Here is a 9,155-nt window from a genome sequence, read left to right on the forward strand (position 1 = left end):
CTCTCTGCCGCGGACGAGACGCCACCGCCCCGTTACCGGGGCCGCCCCAGGCCGGGCCGCCTCACTCCCGGCGCCGCCACGTCAACTCGGGTCAGGCCCAGGGGGGAACCGAGGACGCCCCGGGTCAGAGCTGGCGCGAACTGCCCGGCCGGGGGCACCCGCCTGCACCGGGGGGCGGCGGGTGGGGCGCTAACGGCCACCGGGGACGGGCAGCTCCCGGAGACACCCCCCACCCCGCGCGCCTCCGTCAGCTTCCCCCGCCTTAGACGTCACTGGCAACGCGGAGCTGCTCCCGCGCCTTGCCCCGCCCCCCCGCAGTAATCGCGAGAGCTCGGTTGCCTGGCAGCGGCGCGGCGTGACGTCACAGCGGCGCGACTGTCGCCTGCCCTTTCCGCGCCGGAAGGGTCTTGGCGCGGCGGTGACGTCGGCGCTTCCTTCTTTCCCAGCAAGGCCGGAGTAGAGGTAGGAGCGCGGCCGCCGCGTCCCCCATCCGCTGCCATCCGCCCCTCACCCGCGACGCGGCTGCCGCTGCCGCCCGCCCTGGCCTTACCCCGGCTCTGCCCCATGCCTTCCCCCGCGCGGGGGGAGCCGGGTCGCTGCGCGGCGGGGGGGGGCGGATGTCGCCGCGGCCTGCTGCGGCCGGGCCGGGCGTTAACGGCTGCGGGGGCTATGGGGGAGGGGAAGGGGTGTCCTCGCTCTCTCGCGGCGCCGCTAACGGCAGGTGTCGCGCGCTGCCCTCTGCCCGCAGGGCGCCATGGGCCGCGTGATCCGGGGCCAGAGGAAGGGCGCGGGCTCCGTCTTCCGCGCCCACGTGAAGCACAGGAAGGGTCCGGCCAAGCTCCGCGCCGTCGACTTCGCCGAGAGGCACGGGTACATCAAGGGCATCGTCAAGGTAAGGGCGGGCGCTGCCCGAGCCCCCTTCGCGGCGGGGATGCTCGTCCCCGGGAGCTTTGGGCCCCCGCAGGGGGTGCGCGGCTGGACGGGCCTTCGGCAGCCCTGTCCCGGGGTGCCTAGGGCCCAGGGGCACCCGGCCCTCCACGCCGCGCTTGTGTGCGGGATCTGAAGTCCTGTCAGCCGTGCTGAAAGCCGTCTGGCTGTTCCTTCTTCAGGCTTCTCGCGTTTTGGTAAATAAGTCAGTGTGCTTTTATATCGCCCGAGAACTCCCTGTAACTCATGAAGTGTGGGTGGGGGGAGTTGTTTGCACAGTTGATAGCATCTTTAAAAAAAAATCAGTTAATCTTCGTAAACACTAAGTCATATCCTTCATTGTAGTCCTGAGCAGTGGGGGCAAGGCAGTACTTTTATTTGGGGTATGATACAGTGTTTGAGGTGCACTGTAGGTAATTTTTGGGTGTCAGTGACTTGGACTGCAAACGGTGCCACTGCTGGGTACATACCAGATGTCCTGAACGTCTAGCCGCTCTTCAGCCTTTTAGAGCAAGGTCATCTTCAGGCTGTAGAAAGAACTTTCTTCATGATCACCATAACTGACTTTGATAAAAAATAAGTGCGTAGCTTTGACTTCAACTTACATAATACATAGGGGGGGGTGCCATTTGTTGAAAACAGCAGAAAAAATGTTAATACTGGACACCAACATCTAGGCTTTCCTGGAAAATAGACACATCTTAAAGAGCTTTAATAATTTAGCTGTACTCTAAATATATGGTTGTGTACTTCAGAAACAGAATCGACATATTTTTTTTCCAAGAGAAAAAGAAACAATGAGTCTATGCTTTCTCATTTAGGGGTTTATGTAACTCCGGGGTACTTAATATCAGAAGGTTAGAAACACTTCCATTCTAAGAAAACAGTTGGAGAAGTTGCTGCTTGTGTCCAACTTTGCCCAAAGGCAACTAGTGAAAGTGAATTTTGTGGTATGGAGAGATCTGATATCAGCAGAATGTCAGGAATAAAACAGTTCACAAACTATTAGTTTCAAGCAGCATGCTTAACCAGAGTCATTATTTTGTGGTGGAGATACATGAGGTTGTATTCTTACAAATGTGAATGTTCAACTCAGTCATGTCAGGAGAGATCAAGATTCCTCTGAGAAAGGGGGATGCTAGTGAGAATTACCTCAAGAGTAATCTCCAGTTTTTCTAGCTCTTTGATTTCTGCAGAACCCGTGGCAAATGCTGTAACCTGTTGTAAAGCACATCTCCATTCCAACAGGACATCATTCATGACCCTGGCCGAGGTGCTCCCCTTGCCAAGATTGCCTTCCGTGACCCATACAGGTTTAAGAAAAGAACTGAGCTGTTCATTGCTGCTGAGGGTATTCATACTGGTCAGTTTGTTTACTGCGGCAAGAAAGGTGAGTTAAGACGTAAAGTGTGTTGCCTGGGCAGTGTTAGAAGTCTAAAGCGGATGTCATCTGAATACATGACGTTAGAGATGTTTAAGCGCTGTTGCAAGCCATCACAAAGCGGTAGCTTCCACAAGCTTCAAGCAAACCTTGATTTCCTTTTTGGAGAATGCGGTCTCCTCACGCAGCCTAGTTTGATTAACAAGCTTAACCCCACTTCTTGTCAAGTGTTTGGATTGCTCTATCTCGAGTCCCATTTGTCCTGCCTTTCTGTTACGTTCAATGTGAAACTTGTGTTTCGAGTCAAACACTAAAGTGTGCCTCTGTGTGTTGCTACTGAGCATTTACGTGGTGCCCTCCTATGCACAGACGCCTGTATTAAATAGATGTGTAATGCAAGTACAGGAGCCTGAATGAAGCTGTCGATGCTGTGATTGCTCCTTGCAGCTCAGCTGAACATTGGCAACGTTCTACCTGTTGGCACCATGCCGGAAGGCACCATTGTGTGCTGCCTTGAGGAGAAACCTGGTGACCGTGGAAAGCTGGCCCGTGCTTCTGGAAACTATGCCACTGTCATCTCTCATAACCCTGAAACAAAGAAAACCAGAGTGAAGCTGCCTTCTGGCTCCAAGAAAGTGATTTCTTCTGCAAACAGAGCCGTTGTTGGTAAGAAGTGACAACTGTGAACTTGTCTTGTTGCTGAGGTTATGTACTGCTAAGCAAGCTTTCAAACAAGGCCCCAGTTTCCAGTACTGTCTAGAAAATAGAATAGTTTACAAGCTGGACCCAGGATTATGCACAGGTACAGTCTGTGCACAGGTGCCTAATGTGTATATTATTCCTGCATTACTTTTGGTAACGGGAATTTATATTTGGAGATAGTTTGACCTAGTGAAGGGACAGAAACATAAGTGCCGATTGTCCTCAAGGTATGATGGAATTGCTCAGCCTCTAAAATCTGCTGTCCTTGGGGAAGAACAACTGCAGAAAATGGCGTTGATAGCCTCCTGCTTTTGATACAGCAACTGAGCCTGCAGGAGTAATGCTGGAGGTGCTTAGCCACTGTAGGCATCGTAGGTTGGGTGAAGTGTTCTGGAAGGTCTGACGAGGAATGAAAATAGCTAAGGCCTTAGCAGATTTGTTGTACACTTGACTGACAGCTTAGATGGCTGCTGTACTTAGCGAGTGCCACTTGTCTGCCTCTAAATAGAAGACAAGTAATAGAAGCGAGTAATCTGTGGCCTGTTTCTGTATTAAAATTGACTAAATAAATCGTGAAATAACTAGGTATTAAACCTCAAAGGATTTGAAAGCCCTCTGAGCTCTTTCAAGTCATACTTTCTTTAGTTGGAAAGCTATTGTTAACATTACCCAAGAAATTTTAGCAATAAAACTGGTAATGCTTTAGAAAGTGTTAAACTCAATCCTGTACATATGGCTTGAAAACCAGTAATTAAAGTATGTGTCCCCTTGCAGACCACTTAACGTGTGGCTAGTAGCTGTTGATGTTGGCTGGAAGATACTAGTTTGAATACACAGTTGGGATAGTTTAAGATCGGTCTTCAGAAGCTCGTTCTTAGAACTTGAATATTATTAGGGATTAGTCTTGTTCTTAAACACTTTGTCTGTTACATTTGCATGTTACCATTCCCGCAATTTTTTTCCAGGAATTGTTGCTGGTGGAGGTCGTATTGACAAGCCCATCCTGAAGGCTGGCCGTGCCTATCACAAATACAAGGCAAAGAGAAACTGCTGGCCGCGTGTCCGGGGTGTAGCCATGAATGTGAGTCTCTTTTCCATTAGTTTTCACTTTCCTTTTTTATTGTTTAGAAAGGATTTGTTTGACAGGGGGAAGAGTGGCATCTATCTGGGAAGAAAGCTTCACAGACCACCTTGTAATTGCACATTTAATTAGGATAGTTAGCAGCATTGATAGTTACTGCACTGCATGAAGAATGAAGCATTTAAACTGATTTAAGGAAACAAAAATTTTATTACTGTTAAACATCAGTACTCATTTCTGTTGTTAATTACATTGACGACTTGCTTTCCTTTTCCACAGCCCGTAGAACATCCCTTTGGTGGTGGTAACCATCAGCACATTGGCAAGCCTTCAACCATCAGGAGAGACGCTCCTGCTGGGCGCAAAGTTGGTCTCATTGCTGCCCGTCGTACAGGCAGACTGCGTGGAACAAAGACTGTGCAGGAGAAGGAGAACTAAAGACCCAGTATGGAGTTTACAGAATAAATTTTTAAAACATAGTTTGCGTGAAGTTCTAGTGATCTGTTGCCAAAGCGGGGCTAAAAGAGGGATAATACTCAACTTCAGCAGGGGAAGTTGTGAATGGAGATGAGGGTTTTTACCCCTGCGTTCAAGAGCAGGAATTCTTTCAGCCAGCACTTTGCCTGTAAGCTGGTACTACAGGCTGGAATAACATTTGGTGTAGATGTTCTTGTGCCCAGGTGTGATGGTAACGTGAGCCTAGTTAACGTGGCTGCTTAGGCCTGACAAAGCATTACAGGCTGATCACATAATCTCTTGGTTACTTGATTTAACCTATGAATGTAGCTGAAATGGTTAGAGGGTGCTCAGCTGTCAAAGTTCATAGACTAACATAAAAATGGAAAACCATTATCTGCTGTGTTTGGAGGAAAAGCTTGTGAGAGTAGTAGAACTCCTTAGAGAAGAAGTGCTTCATCTACTATTACTGTCAAGTTTGGGCTTCCTGTGTGAACCATCAAGCTTCAAACAAATCAAAGGTACTTCCATCTGAGCACAAAGTAAGTTTGGAGTACCACAAGGCCTGCCACCTTACTCTGCTGCTTTTATGATGGGCAAAGCAAGCTTCAACATTCTGTCCTTTGCAGGCTGTTGAACACAGTGCTGTCCAGCTTCCATGACTGGATGGTCCTAGGTGCTGAAATAGCATGGGTCATAGCACTCATGCTTCACACCAGGATGCTGTATTCTCGTAAGAGCAGCTGTCCTGTGAAAACCCAGCTTTCGAGGGGGGTGGGGAACGAGATAAAAGTTGTGGCTGTTACTGCAAAATAGCTTAACTCGCAGCCCTCTTCATCTGGCCTTCGGAAAGGTAAAGCTCTCGAAGCTTTGGAGCATGCCTAAAGCAAGGGCTCCTGTTCCTCGCGCTGAGGGCACCACAGCAGCACTGCCACTTGCGCACGCGTTTCTGTGACGCTGGCTTGCTTGCAGACTTCCTGTAGTCATATCATTGTCTGTTGTGATTAACTCCTGCATAGCTGGAGGTGTTCCTAGAGTAGGTGTGGATTCTTTTAAGGGGTAGGCGTTCCCAAACATAGTAAAGCAATGATCCTTTGGAAAACATAACAGGAAGATACATGGAATGCAAAAATATTTTTGCTTCAGAGCCAAAGCTGCTTTCCCTTAAGGTGCAGGGTAGTTCAGGAATCAATGCCACTGATCCTGAAATGCCAGTGCCAGACCCCCACAGATGAGTATGGCCTTATATTGATATGAATCCAGTGGGAGGCAAAGCAAGGAGAAGGAAGTTACTTTTTATATCTAGCCACAAAAATAATACTGTAGCTGGCCACACATGTTCAGAGAGGAAAAGGTGATTTTTTTTTTTTTTATTTTTAAAAACTACTACACACCTTGAAGGAAGGCACCAGATAACATTTGGGAAAAAATCTAAAAAGCAATTTGACAAGTTTTATTTCTTCTTGTGTACCCCCAATACCATCAAAGTCTGTGAAAGTTCATGTGTTTTGCCATGAGGTCAGAAGCTCTTATGTGCCCATATTCTCCTGACACGGATCTAAACTTAACATTCCTTCTCCCAAATAATGTCAGAAGAAAAACAATTGAAGTATTTAATGTTCAAATGACTACCTTGACAAGAGCCTAGTTAAAAAAAGCTTTCACCGTACATCAAATACAGTAGAGGTTTCCTTGCATGAAACTGTTGCTATAAAGAACTTACAGAACAATTTGCATTAAATGCACCTAAGAGACTCGCAGAAACCGTGGTTTCCAACCACACTTGGATTTGTTGATATATTTTCCAGGGATGAGGGAGATTCTTGCGAACACCACTTGTTGCTGATCCCAGGCTCTGAGCTACCTGCCAGACTGCCAGCTGTTGACAGCTGGAATACCTGTGCACTAGCTCTATAGGTAGGGAGTAACTGCACAAATAAATACGTACCATATTGCTGAAGGTAGGTAGCTACAAACACATTTAATGTAAGTACACAGCTGATGCAATGCTGAAAGTTACTTTAAATTCGCATGGCAGTATGAGGATGTTTAAGATTCGATTCCATTCTCCAAACAGAGGAACAATTGCTCTTCTTGCAAGTAACTATTAAAGCACGGTCTCTACTTACGACATTTGCTACAAATTGGAGGCTGATTTTAATGTTTGCATCCTGCAGGCCTGAGTGCGCACAACACTTCCTACCTGCTCCTTTGGAAAGACTACCTAGAAGTGAAAGCCAGGGTTGTGAAAATTCTGGTGTATGTTCCAAACGTTGCCAGAGAACTGTGCCAAACAGGGAGTTTATGCCAGTCAGCTAAGGGGGTGTGTCCATCTGTCCACACTTGAAAGCTTTAAGCAGGCAAATAGGTAATAAAGTGGTCCCTGGGGCAACGCACATTTCGGAGCAGCAGGACAGGGCTACTCGGACAAACTAGAGGAGATGATGAAGCCAGAGGTGGAATTTAAGCAAGACAGTGCTTGAAAAAAAACTGTGGGGAGCCCGTGTGTGTGTGTTCCTCAGTGGAACGGTACCACAAGCGTGTTGAGGGTGGCACAGAGGCCACGGGCACCCGTGGGAGCCCTCAGGCTCTGTGGTGCTGAGCCAAGCCCCGGGGAGGTGTGAAAGGAGCAGCTCTTCAGTGAAACAGTGGGTACCCACCTCCAGGCTGCCAAACGATGTGGCAGATTGAATTACAGAAGAGCAATATCAGAACATAATTCTTTCGGAGGGGAAATTACTCTAGAGACTTTTAAGTCCAGTAACATGTAACTTAAAAAAGCCACAGCAATATTAGCAAGCGACCACGGCACAAGACAAACGTTCTCCAGGGGCAAAATGCTCCCCCCCCAGCAATGGCACTGTGGGTGCTAAAAATTTAAGAAAATAAATGAGAGGGAAGAGGGAATTAAATATAGTGAATGACTAAAAAATCAGAGGCTCTAAAGAAACCAACCTAAAATGAAAAATTTCAATAAACTGAAATATGTTTTCCAAACTGAAGGTCTAACAAGCTGTAGAATAGAGGGTGAACTCCAGCAGATTACACGATAGGGAAAATTAAGAGAACAAACAACGTGACAAGGAAAGAAGAAAAATAAAATAAAACCAACGTAAAAAATATACTGTCCAGTTACTAACAAGCTTACTTCAGCCTGGAAGGATCTGTGAAAGCACTGACTGGGAAATGAAACGGACTGAAGTTAACGTCAGCCGCTGGCCTCTGCGTGGGCTGAATGGGGTGTCAGGCACCTGGGGCAGGCAGGAGGTTCAGCTGAACGGGGTAGTGGCTCCTTCTGAATTAGAAATCGGAAATTAAACAAGATGGGGACACTGCAAAGAAGCAAGGTGCCTTCCTTTACCACCTTGGCTGGAGAGATCCCCGCTGTAGGCTTAGTACTTTCATACAACAAAAATGCGGTGTAAATGCAGCAGTGTCAAGTGGGACAGTAGTCAGAGAATAAATCGAGCATTTTGTCCCTGGGATCTGGTGTATTTAACCATGCTCTGTGGCTGCTCCTGGGACTCACAGGTGAGAGATTTATTGTACAGTGCAGTGAACTGGTTGGAAATAAAAATGGAAGATTGCCCCTCTTGAAGCAAGAAAGCAGGATGAGACACAACCAGTGTGGCACATCACTTAGAGAGAAGCGTGCTTCCCCCTCAGAAGCTGACAGATGATTTTGGCAGGACACCATTACAACATGCAACAAAAGCAGCCCCCGTGGCTCACGGAGATGTTGGCAATGCCACTGATGCCTTCTCACAGCAGACATGAGCACGGATGAAAGGGAAAGGTGAGGAAGCCTTCCCGCCGTCCCGCAACTCCTCGCGTTTCCGTAACCCATCGCGTTTCCCACAAGCAGCTGGCCACAGCCGTGTCGGGCAGGCTGCCCATCTGCCCCCGTATTTCCAGCCATGGTTGGTGTCACCTCCATCGTGCAGATGTCTGCTGCACACCGGTGTTACACGGATCGGGCACCGCTAAAGCCATCAAGTGCCGATAGAAGGAATCAAAGCTCGAGCATCCCCCTCCAGCCCCTTCCCTTGCAGATACAGGAGGCACCAGCTCCCCCCAGCAGCCCGGTCCCTCCACCCCCGCCTCTAAACCCCCCCTTCTGCTGAGAAGTTGCTGACCACAGACAGCAGGAAAGAGAACTGCTAACCTGGTGGGGAAACAGATGGATTTCTGAGCTCCCAGCTTTACTGAAGAGGCTTTGATACAAAACCACTTTTGAATGCAAAACAAATGCAAACCATGTTTAAGAGAAAACACATGGCATCCTTACGTGGTCGTGTGCTTCTCCTAGCCCCATAACCCACTGTATGCCTTTACATTCACTCCTAGTAATTATATTTTAAATGTATATCATATTCAGCAACCTGTTGGCCAAACCAGCTGTTTTTATCAGCATGATAGAATACACAGTTGATTTGCTTATATAGTTTATATCCAGGATAATTACTTCATGGCTGAGTGTCTCAATTCCCAGCCCTAATGCTGCACAGAGGACATGAGCTACTACACATATGGTCAAACTTCAAAACCTACAGCCATGCTTATAATTGAAATACTAAATAATAATATATATAATAGTTAATAATAATA

At 47.7% G+C, this 9,155-nt stretch overlaps 1 protein-coding gene across 1 annotated transcript; it reads left to right on the top strand.

The window, feature by feature from the left end:
- The first annotated feature begins 331 nt into the window (after positions 1-331).
- RPL8 (ribosomal protein L8) lies at positions 332-4,570 on the top strand. The gene is made up of 6 exons (XM_054805568.1): positions 332-462; positions 749-892; positions 2,176-2,317; positions 2,756-2,974; positions 3,976-4,091; positions 4,371-4,570. The coding sequence occupies exons 2-6, from the start codon at positions 755-757 to the stop codon at positions 4,527-4,529; spliced, it is 774 nt and encodes a 257-aa protein (XP_054661543.1). The 5' UTR covers positions 332-462; positions 749-754; the 3' UTR covers positions 4,530-4,570.
- Positions 4,571-9,155: the final 4,585 nt, after the last annotated feature.

This window comes from Grus americana, chromosome 1 (genome assembly GCF_028858705.1).
Source record: "Grus americana isolate bGruAme1 chromosome 1, bGruAme1.mat, whole genome shotgun sequence".
In the NCBI taxonomy this organism is placed as follows: Eukaryota; Metazoa; Chordata; class Aves; order Gruiformes; family Gruidae; genus Grus; species Grus americana.